The following is an 18,515-nucleotide window of genomic DNA, read 5'->3' on the forward strand; positions in this document are numbered from 1 at the left end:
GGACTGTCTGTTGATTTTGGACTACATAGCAAGTGAGAGCTTGACCTTTTCTGACTAAATGGACAAGTTTCCTTTATTTCTCTCTCAAACTGCTGGATTTGACTTTCAAAGCAGATGCATCTTAGAGCAGGAGAGTTGTGGAGCTATTACCCAGAATGGTGGAGATTTATACACACACACACACACACACACACACACACACACACGTGTATGTGTGTGTGTGTGTGTATATATATATATATAATTATATTTGTATGTGTTAAATAAATTATATATGATACATATTGTATATCTATTTTATATTTATGTAATGAGATTTAGGGCATCATTGAATCACTTTTCCTTTTCTATCTAATCAAATTAAATGGGGTTCAGGGCCTCCATTTAGCTTTGGAGTCTTCATTCATGCCAATTGAATCTGTTTTTTGAGAAGCTTTAAAGGATAGGCCTTAAGTATATCAATTAGTCATAGCTGATGATGATAGTACTTTTTTAACATGGAAATATTAATTTGGTGACCAGGAGAATTGTTTCAGTTTAAATTAATGAGACAAGATAGAAGAAATTTCACTAGGGTCTCACATTCTTCTTGCATGCTGTTACTATAGAGTATATAAGATAGTGGTGTAGTAGAAGGTGTGCTGAATTTGCTGTCAGAGCATTCAAATCTCAGCTCTACCATGTCCTCCCTGTGGGATCTTGTACAAAACCATTTCCCATTTCTGGGGCTCAGTTTCCTCCTCTGTAACATCAGAGGTTGAACTTGATGACCTCTAAGGTCCCATTCTACTTTAAATTCATGCTCCTGAAAATTAATCTAGGATCACAGAAATAAAAGACCTTGCTGATCATAGTCCAACTACCTAATTTTAGGGAAACTAAGGCCCAGAGAGTAGAAGTGACATTCCATTCATTAAGGGGAAAAATCTTGTACTGCCAATATAAAACTGGTCTGTAGTCAGTTATAGTTGACTTTGTGAATCATGGGGACTTAGGGTTAGACTGAATTCTGCTAAAAAAGACAAGTTTATTTTATTCTGCTTATTATCAGTAATATGTTTAGCATAAAATGTATTAGTGACATGCCCTTTAATTTAGCCTGTCTAATTGGTGCTAATTTAGTTAGATTGCAGGAAATTACACCATTTAATGTAGCTACTGTGGGTCAAGAAATCCATTTCACCAGGTTAGGGATTTGTTTTTCAAGTAGCTTCACAGTAGCAATGGTATGGAGGTGCCTAAAGAGTATAATAACATTCCAAAGTCATCACATCCTGCCTTAGCCTTTCATAGGGATTGACTTTCTACTTGTAAGTATGCTATCTGGAAAGCTGTTCAATATTTATTTTTCATTTAAATCCATTTTGCTCCACTCTCCAAAAATCAGGCAAGAAACAAATTAGGCTATCAGGAATGCTACCTCTAAGTGAACTACAGGTCCTATCTATGAAAATGATCTTTGGCCAGCCTTCATCTCTTATTCTTTGTTTCAGAAAACAAATACTGTGAAAAGTGACTGTTTCTCATCTTTGATCTGAATCTCTGTCCCATTAGAATTCCTTTAGTGAGATGATGGAAATCTTCAAACTATTGATATATTTTTGTTCAAAGTGGCCCAGCCAGAAGCCAGATGGGTACAGAAGAAACGACTCTCTGAAGGGTCTGCTGCTTATCGCAGGATCGGAGTTAGTCTAAACTATGTTCTCTCTTTTGCTGTTATCTCGTTATGCTCCTCAGGGTTAGTTAATAACCTTTAGGACTCTTGTAAGCCAACTAGTTAGTGCTTTCAAAGTACTATGAGAGTCAGATTCATGCACACTAATAACTTAGTATGACTGGTCTAATGAATGCTATAATACGAGATTTTCCAGAAAACATATAGACCAATAGTAGATGTGGCTCTGAACTTATGTAACATTTTCTTGGTCTTTGAGTATTTCATTGTTAACTTGAAATACAAGTGGTTGGTTTTCTCCCCAGTGCTGTTTTTGTTTCCTTGAACCATTAACATGGGACAAAGAAACTACAGGATAGTTTTAACAGATACTTCTCGAAATGACTTAAAAGCTCCCAGAAGATAGGCTTTAAAAACCATTGGCGTATTTAAGTATAATGTTTCCAGATGGAAACCATTTCTCCTCTTCCTCCTCATTGACTTCCTTTTTATGTACACTTAAACTGTTTCTTGGCTAATATTAGTGTAAAATTTTGACCCAAGATAAATGATATATCTAATCTGAAAAGCATTTATTAAACACCAACTAGGTAGCATAGTACATAGCAATCGAGTAGAGCGGTGGCTTTGCAGACAAGAAGACCACACGAATTCTGCCTCCGATACTTAAAGTATGTAACCCAAGGCTTATCACTTGACTCTCTTAGTCTCAATTTCCTCATGTATGAAATGGGGCTAATAATGAAACCTATCTCACAGGGTTGATGTGAGAATCAACTGAGATAACACTTGTAAAGTAATTTGCAAACATTAAAACACTCTATAAAATGCTAGTTTTTATTATTATTAATATTGGAAAATATGAAATATCCCATGTCTTAGAGAAGCTTAGATTTTACTATTGAATATGAATATTCAACGTAGAGGATATGAATGATGTTGACAGAATGGATGGATAGTTGGTCTTTACCCCGCAAGGGACACCAGTCTATCCCTAAGTGATATGGGAAGTTAAAATACTGCCTGTCAGGAAAGACTTAACCTTCCCTAATGAAGTAATACTCAGAAGCTATGGCCTCTGTTGAGGCAAGTATATGATGGTACCCATCACTTATTATTCTACTCAATGGAGTGAGGCAGAGAGTATGAAATTTTCACCTGTTATCCTACCTCATTTCCACATCTCTAGGGTGCATCTTGTGTTCCTCCATGACTTTGGTCTTAACCAATATGCTTATATCCTGGCTACCAGAGCCTGGCCAATGAAGTGAGATTAGTCAAGAAGGATAGAAGTTTCAGACAGAGTCTGAAAAGTGGAGAGAGAACACTGAGAATGACTTGGGCGGGGGGGGAGGAAGAAAAAGACTATCCATGCAAAATTGGAGGTGAGAGCAGAGTTCTGGCCCAGAAAACCCAAACCATTGGGAAATCAAACTGTTCCTAGTAACTGTTCCAGAATCTAAGGATCTGGTTACTGTGCCCAAGAGTAGTATTCCTTCTAGAAAAGAAATTGATTTGACCATTTGGAACAAGATTTTGTAATAGGCCTCCTCCAATCCTTTCAGTATGCATATTCAACTTTAGAACTATACATAATTGCTCAATTGCACCTGCAAATCAAGTTGTTAGCAGACTAATTATTCCAATAGCAGGGGCAATTCCACAATTGTGGGTCTAATTGTGTTAATTGTCAATGCGCTTAAGTACAGGTGCATCTTGGCTAATTGCATATTCAGAACCCACTTTCTTCTACCTTTGGTCTCTCTCCCTTAGAGAGAGGCATAAGTGGGTAACACACAAAGTGGGGGCAGGACAGGGAGGAGAGCCATTGGTCTTGGTCCATCTGGCTTCTCTTTTACACCATGTCTATATATATACATATCAAAAGCAATAATTTTTTTGGATGCATTCAACTCTTTTTGTTTTCAACCTTGTATTGCCACATCGCATCCTCAACTTCATTACTATAGGTCATCCTGGGATTTCCTTCTTTCCATTTTTGATTTTCATGATTCCTCCCTTACTCACTTTCTTTCCTTATATCATCTTTGTGCTTCTCTATTATACTCCGAGTGGCCAGGTGGCACTGAAGTGGTTAGAGTGCTGGGCCTGCATCAGTAAGACCTATCTTCATGAATTCAAATCTGTCCTTAGATACTTACTGTGTGACCCTGGGCAGGTCACTTAACCTTGTTTACCTCAGTTTTCTCATCTGTAAAATAAATTGGGGAAGGAAATGGCAAACCTCTCCAGTGCCCCAAATGGTATCACAAAGAGTTGGACATAATTTAACAATAACTAACTTCCTTATTGAGATCTTTAATTTTTGCCCTTTATCATCCAGGTTTCACCTTTTAATTTCTTCCTTTCTGAGCTGCTTCCTATTTTCTGCATCATCTTTTTGCCCTTTCAGCATCATGTTTGTTCTTCAACTATATGGATTTTATTGGGAATTGGGAAACATTCCCAACAACTGGCTTGAGCTAAAGATGCATCTCATTGAAAGATGGAGTGATCCTGGTGCATTTCACATGGAAGTAGGTATAGTTCAGTTGTGTTATTTGTGTTCTCCTGTCCCACAATGCCTAGTACTAGTGTCTCAAGCTCACAGGACTAAAGATATATATAGATATAGATATAGATATAGATATGTCTCTAGACACGTATGTATGTATATATTTATCTATCTTTCTATTTAGAGAGAGAAGGGACCTTAGATGCTATCTAGTCTACTTCTCTTATTTTATTGGCACATGGCAAGCCTCAATATGCATGAATTCAGTGAATGAAAGAACACATGAAAGAAAAGTGTGGGAAGGGCATATGGAAATCTTGACAAGTTGTCAAAAACTTTTCTCTTTCAATGACATGAAATTAAGCTCTACTGCCTTGTCACCTGGTTAAAAAAAGACAACTCCTAGTGGGAGCTGGGTGTTTTCTTTTTTTTTTTTTTTAAAGCATCTCTTTATGGGGGATAAGGAGTTGTCTCAGTATTTTGGCATCTTTTGTCTACATGTGCAATGGAGACTGAGGAGTGGTTCAAAACAGAGAAAGTACTTTCATAATGAGAAGCCCAACTGACTTCTAGAACCTAGAGCCAAGATTCCAGTGACATATTGTGCTGAAATTGGAACAAGCTAGTCTGCGATCTTGATGTGTTCTGTATTTAAATTGCAGATACCCAAACACAGTTGCCATTCTCACCCCAAGTCTGAATAGGCCTATTTCATTTCCCAGTCACTCCATTTTGTGTGATGTTATTCAGTAAAGTGGTCAGATGTTTTAAAGCTTTGGTTCAAGAAGAAATATTAACAACAGTCATCTCATCTTGCTGGCTTCCATGCTGTAGTTGAGTTAAGAAGCATCTCAAATGGGTCCTTTCCCTGAGGCTGGAACAGGCAAAAGGAATGGAAAGTTCAGACTGACATCCCGCCTTCCTAATTCTTGCCATTCATTAGAACAGGGAGTGTCAGATGCTGACTCTCATTTCCTGCTGCTAGCTTGTCTCCTTGGTTGCAACAAGGAGCCTTTACTTAGGCAATGTTTTCTATTTAGTTGAAAGTAGATTGGAAAATCAGTACTACCAAAAAAACCATCCGCAAAATTACCCAGTTTGTGCACTATGTCAATTGTTGGAAATCATGGTGTTATAGATACATGAAGTTGTCATGTTGGTAGTGATTATAAGATGTAGACTCTAATTATTACAGTGAGAGAGGCTGTCATCAATTAAAAGACTGCGGAGGTGAAGAATTTTATTAATTCACACAGGAGGAAGGTAAAATGAACCCATCCCTTTTCTTTCCACTCCCTTCTCCAAAGACAGAGTATTTTTTCAGCAGTATCTATGTCAATGATAGGGATTTATTTCTCCATAGTTTTATATTGAGTTGTTTAGTAACTCAAAGATCATAGAATTGCAGATGATGGGAGGAGACCTTAGAGATGATCCAGGCCAACCACTTCACTATTCAGATGAGGTAACTGAGGACTGGAGAATGGTAGGGCCTAAGCAGCAGAACAAGGATTTGAACTTAGGGTATTTGTCTGCAGGTCCTTCTGCTATTTCTGCTGTTGCATGCTCCTTCGGTAAGTAGGTGGAGAGCCCTGTGAAAGAAATATGTGTCATCTCTCTTTGAAATCGCCATGTTAGTGTCAGCTTTCTCTTCTAACCTTGAGTTTGGAAGGAAATCATTGCCCCAGGATTGGTCAGGAACTGTGGAGAAGAGGACCATATGTGGCCAAAGGAAGTGGGACCTCCAAGCTTCCAGATGAATCTGCTGAGTTGTCTGGGTATCAGAACCTTTAGGAAATCACGGCTCTGCTATTGTGTCTCTGTGATGCCTTATTAATAAAAAAGACTTTGGAACTATTGGCCAAAAGGCCTTCTTGGGATTTCTATAGAGGGTCTGAGTGAATGTTCTTTGTGTGAGCTCAGCCTACCTTTCCATCACTGCTCCCTGCTCTCCGCCAGTCTCCTCTTTATGCTTGGGTGGTCATGTTTGGAGATTTCCCCACAACTGGGTTTTCATACAGTCACATTTCTCAACACATCTGAAGGATGCTGTGCTTTGCATCATAATCAGGGCCTCTTTGTCTTCACTCTGGGCTGCTTGTACTTACTTCCTTCATTTCCCGCAGTCTGCAGGCAGTCTCCATAATGTTAGTGTACCCTAGGCCTTCTAGGAATAAACAACTGGGCTGTTATTTGGCAATGGTGATGTTTTCTAGTGGTGTTTCTAACTGATTTTGCCCCAACTTGCAGGTTACTCTTTAAAAAATAAAACATGCAAACCAACCCCAAATAGAGCAATTCATGGGAATCATTTAAGATCCTAGACTGGTGTGGCAGGTGCATGTGCTTTCCACTTGGGCCTTGTGCCTGTGTGCACAGAATACTGTGACTTTACAAATACACACCTAAGAGAGACAAAATAAAAATGAATGGGATTCACTTGTACATATTTTAGAGAAGAAAAAGGCATTCCTGGTGTGTGATGAGTCATATGTAAATTGCAGTCATCTGATGGGTGCTTTCATAAGAACTCCCAAAGGATGTTATTGAATGTGTTAGCTCCAAGTTGCTTCTTAGCATCTCTCTGCATTACTCAACTTATAATATTTGGTTTTAAAGTCAGTCATAAACAAATATTTTGCAAACCAGCATGCTAAAAAGGTAAAGGGAAACAATTGCATCTATTAGGATCTTCTGTGATCAGAAAGCACAGGACCCTGTGCCTGCTATCTTGCCTTAAGCTTTATAGCTTTGTTACCCAGGAAAGAATCTGTTTCTCCCTGTCAGTTGGTCAGAACATAACAGGGTGCTTTTGTTGTTCCTGTTACTAGGGTTTTTTGTTGTTGTTATTTTGCTTTTTGCCTTTCTGCCAATTAAGAGTCTAGTTTTGCAGTCTCACAGAGACTGCAACAAGCTTCCAGGAAATCAATGGAAGTTCAATACCACCATAAAGGTGACAGGATTGAGGCTTAATATAGTATCATTTCTATTTCCACTAGCCAATCAGAGCCCAATTCTTTCCATCCAACAGAGTCTGAGACACCTTATATTCGCAGATTATATCCAAAGAAAATTGTTTCTTTGAGGTGCTATTTAAGAACATTTCAATTGAAGCTTTCTATTGAGTTGGCTGCCAACTGCCAAGGGAAGGGAAGAGAGCATATCTAAATTATTGACATTTGGAAGCATAAAGGGTTTTGTGGTCATCATATAAAGTTTGCAAAAGCATAGCCCTGACTTAGAGATCAGACCAGAAAGAAAATTGAGTCTTTCAGAAAGCTATTGAAAATTGTGACTTGTGATAAAAATGGTCTAGGTGTGATGAAAATCTCCAGTGTCAGTAAATATGATCATTAGTTACAGAACTATATTAATATTTGCAGTTAAAAAATCTTTATTGCTACTAATTAACACCTGTGATTGGAAGGGGGTGAGGGAAGTTGGCACAGAGACGAATTTCAAAATACAGATGAACATCTTTCAATATGAGATGAGATTCCCTGGATGACTTTAGTGATCATTTAATCCTGTATTATCATTTTTCAGATAAGGAAACTGACATCCAGGGTGATTATATGATTTGCCTACCATCCTGGTTCATGGTACAGTCAGGACTAGAAGCTAGATTTTCTGACCTAGCCCTTTCTATTCTGCATTGCCTCTGAACTCCCAAAGTGTTTTTGTGAGTTGTTCATGTTCCTTAAAAGTAAGCATTTTCCCACTTAGAGGAGAACATAAGTCCAGATCAGTGCCCTTATCTGTGCTTGAAATAAGAACCAAGATCCCAGTTCAAAGTATTTAGAGTCATTTTAAACTGATCATAGTGGCTAAAAACTTTGAACAAAGGCCAATAATTTTTTAAAATTTATTATTTAACTGACATTATTTTCTTTTTAAATTTTAAATTCCAAATTCTCTCCCTTTTCCCATCCCCTCCATCCCCACCCCCCAAAAGGCAAGCAATATGCTATTAATTATACATGTGAAATTTTGTAATATGTATCAAATTGCTTGTCTTCTCCATGAGGGAGGAGGACAGGGAAGAAGGGAAAGAATTTGGCACTCAAAATTTTTTAAAAAATTGAATATTTAAAATTGTTTCTACATGTAAATGGGGGAAAATTAAAATGTTTAAAAAAGTAAAACATAACTGACATCAATTATATGTGTGAAATCATGTGAAATATTTTTCTTATTAGCTTATTTCAAAAAGCAAGAAAAACTTAAAAAGTGAGAAAATTATACTTCAATTTGCACTCAAAGTTTATCAGTTCTCTCCCTGGAGGTTTACAGCATTTTTTCGCTATATGCCCTTTGGAATTGTCTTGCTTCATTGCATTGATCAGAGTAGCCAAATCTTTCAAAAGTTGATCATTATTACAGTATTGCTATTATCATACCCAGTGATCTCCTGGTTCTTCTTACTTTACTTTGTATCAGCTCACATACTTTTGCTGTTTTTTTCTGAAACTACTCGTCATTTCTTATAGCACAGTATACTCCATCACAATCATATACCTCAGATTGTTCATTCCCCAAGTAATGGGTATCTCCTCGATTTCCACTTCTTTGCCGTCACAGAAAGAGCTGCCTTTTCCTTTGATCTATTTGGGATACAGACCTGGTAGTGGCATTGCTGGATAAAAGAAGATGTGTTGTTTTGTAGCCCTTTGGATTTAGTTCCAATTTATGTATAAACAGTTTAATAAATCCCTTATGATTACTCTTTTCTTTTTACCTTTTTATGCTTCTGTTGAGTCTTATATCTGAATGTCAAATTTTCTGTTTAGTTGTAGTTTTTTATTCAGAAATTCTTAAAAGTCCCTTATGTTGTTAAATATCATTTTTTCTCCTGAAGGATTGTACTTAGATTTGCTGGGTTGGTGGTTCTTAGTTGTGATCCTAACTCTTGCCTTCTTCCAAGACTTTCACTCCTAAAGGAGGTGGGATCCTGATTGTGGCTCTCTAAAAAAGGCCAATAATAATGTAAATGTCAGTAGACTCCCAGCTGATGATTTGTAGGGAAAAAATGGTTACCACATCCACCCCCCTACCCCCACCCCAACTTGTGAACTTAATGCAGACTTTAAGAAATTTGAGGAGGACCTTTAGGCAGGGCTCATCTGACTTTCTGGTTTTCATTTTTTAGTAAACAGTATATGTATTCTGTTCAAATATTCGTTTCATCTCTTTGATTCCAAGAATTCACAAGATAATTAAACTTTTTACATTTTTTGAGGTTCTTGTTGATTGTTTAACTCATTTATTTGCCTCTGCAAGAGTTATCCTTCCTTTTAATGGAAACTTCTTTACTTCTGGTTTCCTTTTTAAGAAGATCAAGATAACTAGGATTGTGTTTCTTTAGGATGAGGTCAGCAGTGACTTGATGGTCTTTGGACAAGGATCTCACATTTTAAGGACTAACCATTTAATTTATTTACAAAAATGGTATTAAAGGAGAAAGATAGCTGGATATGAATTCAAAGACCCTGGCTTTGAGGTCTAGTTCTTGCTGTTACTTATGGGACTTTGGTAAAAGATCTTTATGTTCTTTTGACCTCAGTTTTCTCATCTGTAAAATGAGGAAGATGACTTCCAAGTTTTCTTCCATCTTGAAAGATGTCAGTCTAGGAATCAGGGTTTCTAAACCTTCGGGTTTTTTCTGTAACCTATGTACTGTCTGGTGAATCTGATGTATGAACCCCTTCTTTTTAAGTGCATAAAACATAGATTCACATAGTCATCAAAATGTATTTCTAACAAACATGTTTACAGGGCCCAGGTTAAGAATCCTTGTTATGAACTTTTTTATTCTTAGTCCTTTACCCTTTACCCTTTTTGTCACACTCCTTTACTCTGCAGAATTATACTAAGGACATCAGGGTCTGTAGAGCTGGGGGGAAAGTTCTGTATTACTGAGTGCAATTTTGGATGTTTTGTTAGTTCGTGATCTGTTGGCTAAATATTTTATTATTAAGTATCTAGACTGCTGCTGGTAAGCATCTCTAAGTAGTTAAGTTGGCTTTCAAATTGGACATGGTTTCAATTATTATTAACTCTTGCTTTTATTTGGTTTGCCTTCCACAAAACTGTATTTTGCTGTCCTCATGACTGGTTTTAGTCTTCTGATGAAAGAGAATAATAAAAGAATGCTGCCTTTCCTGATCAGATTTTTTTATTTTCTCACATACTGACTCAATTCTGTACCTCTTTTGTTGTCTAAGTTCAGGTATAAGGAATGAAAGAGGAAATAGCTTTCATTAGCTACTAAAAACAAGTTATCCTTTGTTCATTTTTTATCAACTTTATCCATACAGTCTGAAGTACGTGGCCTTGTATATACTGAGGAACATGGGAGAATTGAAGCCAATGAATCACATCCGTCAACCTCCATTGTCATGACAACTTTCCTCCATTCTACAGCCAAGGCACCCCGCAAAGTAAGAATAGAATTATGAAGCAAATAGTACTTTTCACAGAAGCTATTAGATGGTATATACACTTGGACTTCAAGAGAGCTATTATTTCATCAGTGTGATGATTACTCTTTCTACTCATGCATATTTGTAGACAGTTTAGCTGTAGCCAGAAGAAATCATCACCTGAAAGCCAATCCCTCCTTGATGATGAGCTTCACTGAATTAAACTAGGCTTTGCTTGTACTTGGTGCTCTTTTTCAATAAGGAAACAACTGGCTTTGTAAATGGCAGTTTGAGCACTATGCAGTAACAAGTTAATAAAAATAGAGGGCTCTCTTGAGACTTCTATTCATTAGCTCTCATTGTCCTTCCTCACCTTTAACCAAAGTTGGGGTCCTAATATCAGACTGCCTCTTTCTTCTTTTTTTACGAGTAATGCTTGAAGAAGGTTGACTACTGACCTCAGTATGCCTCCTGGTTGAACTTCATAAGTGATTCTGGGTTCCCCAATGTATTACTGCAAATAAGGTAATTGGGTCAACTAAAGCAATAAAGGGGTGGGTCGTAGGCAGTAATATCTGTAGATCTCTTATATTAGGGATCAAATGAGAGAATATTTGTCAAAGCACTTCTCACATATCTGGCACATAGTAGGTGATATAGAAATCCTTCTTCCCTTCCCTCTCAGGGCAGTCCTGGTTATAGGAAAAAGACCCACTTTTCTTGGCGGGGGGGGCAGTTCAACAAAATTCTGGTGAATAACCTTAAGTATAAAAAGAGCCATGAAAACCAAGAAGTGAGAGAGAAACAACCTGAATTTGAAGAAACAGGACCTGATGTGTCTAATTACATTCTGAAAGAGATGCTGTTAGAAATGAAGAAAAGTTGACCCATTAATAATTGTTATCTTAAAATCTTCATTTGTCAAAATGTGTTCGTCCATCCCTCTTCTTAGTACTTTCAGTTTGTTCTTATATTCCTACTCATTTTACACCCTCTTTCCAACCACACTTGAACTTACAACTTTTTTGGCTTCAATACCATTTCTTTGAGGATAGTGATAATGAAACTGAAGTTGTGGCTGATTTCTATAGAAGACAGTTAAATTCCCTTTCTTCTCTGATCACTCTACTGTCTAATACCTTCCTGTAATAGTGTAAATAGTGAAATCTTGATTACAAGGAGATGTTATCAAAATATGTCTGGTTCTTTGCTGCTTTAATGGGAAAACTGAGTCAGTAGTTGGAATGTAATGTGCTAGAAAGAGATCTAAACTGGCAGGACCTGGATTACTTTTTCATCTCTGTCATTGAGTCTTTGCATGATCATGACCATCCCTTTGCTGATCACAGTTGTGGAATTGCTTATAGAAGAGGGAAATGACAAGGAAGAGAAGGAAGATATTGAAATTAATCAAACTTCCCCAAATATTTCTTGACAAGATCTGAGTTGGAGGCAACATAGTTTGTCAGATTGTATTAGATTCTCCTAAGATTTCCATTCTGTTTTCCTATATCCTTGTAATGCCATTACTGTTAGTTAAGAGGCTAATAACCTGTCATTAAGGAGTTAGGAGGAATGTACATAGGAGAACTGTCTTAATTTATAGTCCCATAAAATGGCAGTCCTGAGAATGCTGAGAAAGAAGTGTATCATTTCATGATAGGTAGTCCACATTTTCTTCAGAACTTTGTAGGGTTTGGAATATAGTGTCATTTTCTTTTCAAGCCTGGATTGTAAAAATGATTAGAGCCAAGTGAAACATTTTATACTTCAGTGTCTGGCTCCATTATTTAGAGATTAAGGTAATGATCACTGGTATTTATGCAGTACCCTCAGCCCAATGACTTCAAGGGACCCACCAAAAATGCCCACTTAAGTACAGCAATTTGGCTCTTTTTAATTGGGATGTTTTTTTTTTATTTAAAATCCCCCTTCTCTTTCTGATCACACCCTTTTTATGGAGAAAGGTTGTAAAACAGATTCAGTAAATCCTTGAGTAATCCTTAATAGTGTAACATGTATATTGTTAGGTTTATTTATCTTTCATTAGGAGCATTTTAAGAATCCTAGCTCTCTATATTGGAGATGTCTGCCAAGGCCACTTTACAGAATTTCCCTGAAGTGTCTTCCCCTCCTAATATATCACCGTCTCTTCCTGCCTGTTTCTCGTGGGATCCAACGGCAGGTCACCATTCATTGGTAATGAAGGACTTTCCTGAAGTGAGCAGCAAGCCCTAGAAAGTCAATTAGTGGGAGCCAGCATCTACTGAGCTATTTGACAAGAACATTTAGCAACTCCTGGAAATGGTCACCACTGGAAACCAGGTTTCGACTTCCTGCCCTGGGCTGCCAAATGTAGTAGAGCCGAAAATGTTAAAAGGTAGCTGCACTTGGAATGATAATTTCATTGACTGTCTAGTGAAATGGATTAATGCCTAATCACTGCATCTCTGAGGCTTACAGTTGCTCACAGGAGAGAAAAATCTGTTTGGGCTGACAGTTGAAAAGGTCATTGGTGAGCTGATGGCAGTTCCTAGCCCAATCCCAAATCTCGATTTCTACAAAGATTTAGGAACTGTTGTGTGATTCTTTTTTTTTTTATCTTTTTTAAACAACTAAATCATCATCATGTTTGAATACAAATGATGATACTTTTTCAGTTCACTGGACAGATACTCTGTTAAAGAGGATGTCAAGGTTATTAATGGAGACTTTTTTTTACTCTGAAGTATAAGTGAAGCAGGTCTTCAGTGACTGAGTGATTCAGAATCAGATTAAAATGTCATTGGGAATTATTTAATGAAATCAATAAAAATACAATAGAAGTTAGATAACATTACTGTGGGGTTTTCCAAGTCACTGTGTGGCCTAGGGATCCTTATGCACAGTTTAGGGATATTTGAGCTTGACATTTTAATTGAGCTTGACATCACTGGTGTACATCCTTCAGCTAAGAGCTATATTGCTCTTATTTTCAGCTGGGTGACAATCATTGATTTGGGATCAGTCAAAATAACACTTACAGCTCTGAAATTAGCTTACCCTTTTGGACTTACTTTGTAACTTGTTTTCCAATTCACAGAACTCTGTAAACAGAAGAATGAACAAATTTCCCATGAGAAGCAGACAAAAAAGACATTTGTATATTAGGAGACACAGACACAAATAAAATTTGTAAAGTAATTTTGGCAGGTAACACTCCTACCTCCATAAAACAGGGAGCCTCTAGATTTTACTGTAGTTCCATGTGATCATTCTGTGATGGGGCTAAGATAGAAAATGCTCAAGAAGTCTCTGTAATGCAGAGAACTAAATCATGGAATATTTCATAAATGGATTTTCTTGAGAGGGAATGTGTTTTCTAAAATCTCTGTTGACACTTGGTTATTTTTCAAGAGTGTTGATCAAAGTGGATTTTTTACATCATTGATATTTCATTATCAGAACTGGAACCTTTTTTCTCTTGCTAGGCTCTTGGTTGTGCAGAAATCATATGGCAGGTCTCCTTGTTAACATAATAGCAAGATCTGAACAAGGTTCGCATGCACATATTTTAAAGATTAATTAATATCCAGGTATCATCAAACATGGGGTACCGTGTATCATCTCTGTTTACCCTTCACATGTAACAGTACATTATGGTTCAGACATGTTTCAAACTTGACATTGAATCAATGGCATTAAAATAAGTCTTTAACACATGCACCACTGCGATCTTATGTGGTACCAACGAACATTCCTGAGAAATGCTGTGGTCTGTCCCCTTTTGAAAAATCATATTGAAATGTTTGGTTTTCTTTCCATCATTTTGCTATTATCTCCCAATCAATCAGCAAGCATTTGTTCAAGAGGCTCTGTGCTAGGTGCTAGAAATAGAAAACCAAAATAAAATATTCTCTGCCCTTGAGATTGCAATCTAAATGCATGTACACACACACAAACACAAAATACATGGATGTGGGAAAGGACACGACAATTAGGAAGGGCTTCATGTATGGTACTTTGTTACATTAGTGGCACCAGAATTGAGTGAGTGCTGGAGGAAATTAGTTTTTGTTAAGAGGCAGAGCTGAGGAGGGAGTGAAATTTATGGGAGGTGGGTAGGGAGATGGAGGATAGAGTGGAGTGAATATAGTAAGAAGACTAGTTTGGTTAGAAAGTAAGGTTGGGCCCAGGTTGTGAATGAGTTTAGGTGGGAAGCAGAGTGTATAGTTCATCTTGAAGGTAATGAGGAGCCCATATTGAGAAAGAAAATAAAAGCAAAGACCACAAATAGAGGAAAATGGAAAGAATATCAAAGATGTAGAAAGGTAAGAATCTGTCAACTACTTAGATAATAGTACACAGACACACACAAATACACACAATACAACCATCCTTTATAAGAAAGTAGGACATTTAAGCAAAATAAACCAAAGCATTCAAATTCCCTGACCCTAGTTTACCACCCTCTTTTCAGAGGAGGAGAGACAATATTAGTTCCATATATTTTTGCATTCATGCAGTCTGCTTTTCTAAATTTCTATCATGGACAGAAATATTCTCCAATAAAAGCTTTAGGTCAGCCTTTCAATTTTTCAGTCGCTATTTTTCATGGATAAACAAATTCAATTCACTTTTAGAAGCAGTTATTGAGCTCCTACGGTGTACCAAACACGTTGCTAGGTCCTGGGAATAAAAAGCCAAAGTGATGAATAGTCTTTATTAGGAAGTAGCAGATTTATAACCTACTATATAAAAAGTAAGTACAAAGTAATTTGTCAGAGAGAGCATGAACAATAGGAGAGGTGGGAGGAGAATTGAGATGAGGAAATGAATGCATCCTGTAGGAAGTCAGGCTTGAGCTGAAGGGGAAAGGATGCTCAGAATTCCAGGAGGGTACAAAGCAAGAGGGAAGAGCCTTCCAGGCGTGGGGGAGGTGGCATAGAGGGAGGAGCCAGGATAGCAAAGTCAGCCAGGAATGAGGCCCAAACCACAAAGAAGGCAGTAGCTAGGTAACTAACAAAGCCCAAGAGGGTGAAGCCTGTTGCCTGTGAGCCATTATTTACATGAGAACAAAGTGGTAATTTTGCAAACCATCACATCTCAAAGATGGGACCATCTTCATAGTAATAAAACTATTACTCTGTAACTGTTTGCTTATCAGGAGGCTGTTGGATGATTGATGACCTGAAAATGGAGGTTATATCTCACTTCATTGGAAATGCAAACGGACTAGAAAATCTCTACCTAGTGGGGCATATTTTTAAGCCAAATCAGACCCCTCTGCTGACCTCCTATTTACATTTCTTTGAGAAGGAAAAAAAATCCCATAAAAGCTATCAAGAAACACATTTCACAGCAGGCAAATTAATTGGTTTTCCAGTATTTGAAGGGAGAGTTTGTCCAGTGAATGGTGCCATTTAGAGGCGGAAAATTATTGGCTTATTTGTTATTGGATAAAAGGGGAAGGGAAACATTTTGTATCCGGAAGTTTTAATGTGTTTAAAATCCTCATTAGGGATTTATGGACATTCTTGCTTAGCCTATCGCCTCATTAATTTGAAACTAAATAGTTATTTCTGTGTTTCAATCTCTATTCTTTTTCTTCTTCCCTTAAAAAAAAAACCCTTTTCTTTAATTAGATCTTGCATTAGAATTGGGTCTCTACACTAGCTGAAGATGGGGAATTAATTAATGAGATTTATAAATCTAATGGAAGTGAGTTATTCTATCATTTCATAGTAGCGAGTTGTTAAGCCACGTGAGCAGATCGAAGAGATTTCAGAAGAGGAAAAAAATGGTAACTTCCCACGATAAATTGAGCAGTGCTATTTGGCATTAATAGATAAAAGTATTTTAATTAGAGTTAAAAACTAATTGGGGAGATAGTGAGGAGTCTCTTGCCATTCAGCTGGTTTGCTCTTTACAATTCTCACTATCAGAGTAAAAGGCAATTCTAATTCCATTTATGTGAATCACATTGTCATGCCATGGCATTTGAGGGAGTGATTTGGATGGGGTTGAAAGAGGGCAGTGAGGGTAAAACTAAGTTCTTTAGATTACAGCAGAGGTGCCCAACCATTCTGAGGACCCCTTCTTCCCTTTCTTCTTGTTGTCCTTTTACCAAAAATTACTGATACTTTTTTTTTTCTTTTCATATCACTGAGTTTTCTGAAGAGATCCCTTCCAATAAGGCCCTTCCTTATATCAGGCTAAAATAACTAAGCCAAGCCAACTGACTTAATGACAACATATCTAACAGTCTGCACCTATAGGGACTCATATCTCTACCAAAAGAAAGGAAAGGAATTTCCTTTTCTCCTTTCTGGGGCTAAGAAAGGTCATTGCAAACACAGTGTGTAGCTTTGATTTAGACATCATTTCAGTTCCTCTATTTGAGTCACCGTGAATATTATTTTACTGTTATTTTTACTTCAATTTTCACTAGTTCATAGAAATGATAGCATCGTAGATTTAGAAGTCGAAGACAACAGAGGAGATAGGTGACCTGACCCCTCTCATTTTGCTTCTGTGGAAGCTCAAATGCATCACATTGCCTTTCCCAACATCCTTCAGTTAGGAAATCTTACTCCTCTATATTGAGTGCTCTTGTCCTATAACACACTTAGGTTTCCCCGAATTCTTCACTGTCATGGTTTTCTCATAGCATAGTAATATTACATCACATGCCATAATCTCTACAGCGATTTGAAGATCCCATATGATCTATTAATATATTCTATTATATTAATATTGTTAAAATTGTTATATGTATGCTGTTAATAGCTGCTGATTGATACAATTCTTCATGACAGAAGTTTTATAAAGTCAGTAACAATTAAACAACTTCTCTTTTATTAATCACAACAGACTTGGAAAGGATATCATCAGTCAGTCCCCGCCCTGATACCCAGTAGGTGGTCATCGAGCCTTTCTTGATGGTCTATTAATGAGGAGAAAAACCATACTCTCCTAAATCATTCCATGCAAAGGTTGAATAACTTAGATTGGTGGAAGAAGTGTTTACCTGTATTCAACCCAAATCTGCCCCTTTGCCCCTTCTATTCCTCACGGCTTTTTCTCTCTGGAATTCCCTTTGACTCCTCTTTCATATGTCATGCCACCACTATCCCAACCTAAATCAATTTCTCTTCTTTAGATTCTACATTTCCCAGTTCTCTCAAGTCATCTTTGTGTGACATAAACTCTACACCATGTCCCATTCTAGATACCTTCATCTGAATATTCTCTCTGCTGCTTATCATCATTTTCCCCAAAATATGGTGCTTAGAACTGACTAGGATGTGTGTGTTTACTTAATAATACATATGTATAAAACATACAAATTATATTTTTGATTATATATCATATTGGGTTAAACTGCAGATGTTTTTTGAAGCTAAACTATCCGTTGTCCTAATCTTTCTCTGCAACCCCCCCCATCTCACCTCTCAGTTAAATCGCTGGAGGGCTTCTTTCAACCACAGCTATAGTGAAGAGAGCTGTGTTTGTCATTTTTACTATTTGAATCTTTAAATGGCCATTTTACAAAGAACATGCTGATGTCTGGTAGGTAGGACTGGACCTTTGATGAAAGGTCTTTCTTTTCAAAAAGGCAAATTAAAAATATGATTCAGAGTCATATATTAAAAAGAGATTCTTTTGCAAATGTGTTTAGAGCAATTAATTTGAGACCCCACCATGGCCCTGTAGCTGTGTCTTTGGAAGTGATTATAAAAACTGTGAACTGCTGCTCCACCTATTTAATGAGGAATTCTTTGGGAAAACCAGAACTGCCTTGAAGAACATGACAAGTGGAGATGTATTTTTAAAAGATAATCACATTTTATAAGTGTTCCATGCTGGCAATCATGGTTTAGATGCTTGCTGAATACAAAATATTTATTTTCTTCAAAAATAG

General features: G+C 37.2%; 1 protein-coding gene across 4 annotated transcripts in view; it reads left to right on the plus strand.

The window, feature by feature from the left end:
• The window catches only part of AFF2 (ALF transcription elongation factor 2), a 389,617-nt gene that overhangs the window by 182,973 nt on the left and 188,129 nt on the right, over positions 1-18,515 (plus strand). The window contains exon 4 of one of the 4 annotated variants that reach the window (XM_074200828.1): positions 10,508-10,630. The exons of the other annotated variants lie outside the window; for them this stretch is intronic. Coding sequence (XP_074056929.1) covers positions 10,508-10,630 — 123 coding nt within the window. The remainder of the gene's footprint in view (positions 1-10,507; positions 10,631-18,515) is intronic. 4 annotated transcript variants of the gene reach the window in all.

Source organism: Macrotis lagotis, chromosome X (assembly GCF_037893015.1).
Source record: "Macrotis lagotis isolate mMagLag1 chromosome X, bilby.v1.9.chrom.fasta, whole genome shotgun sequence".
NCBI classification, from domain to species: Eukaryota; Metazoa; Chordata; class Mammalia; order Peramelemorphia; family Peramelidae; genus Macrotis; species Macrotis lagotis.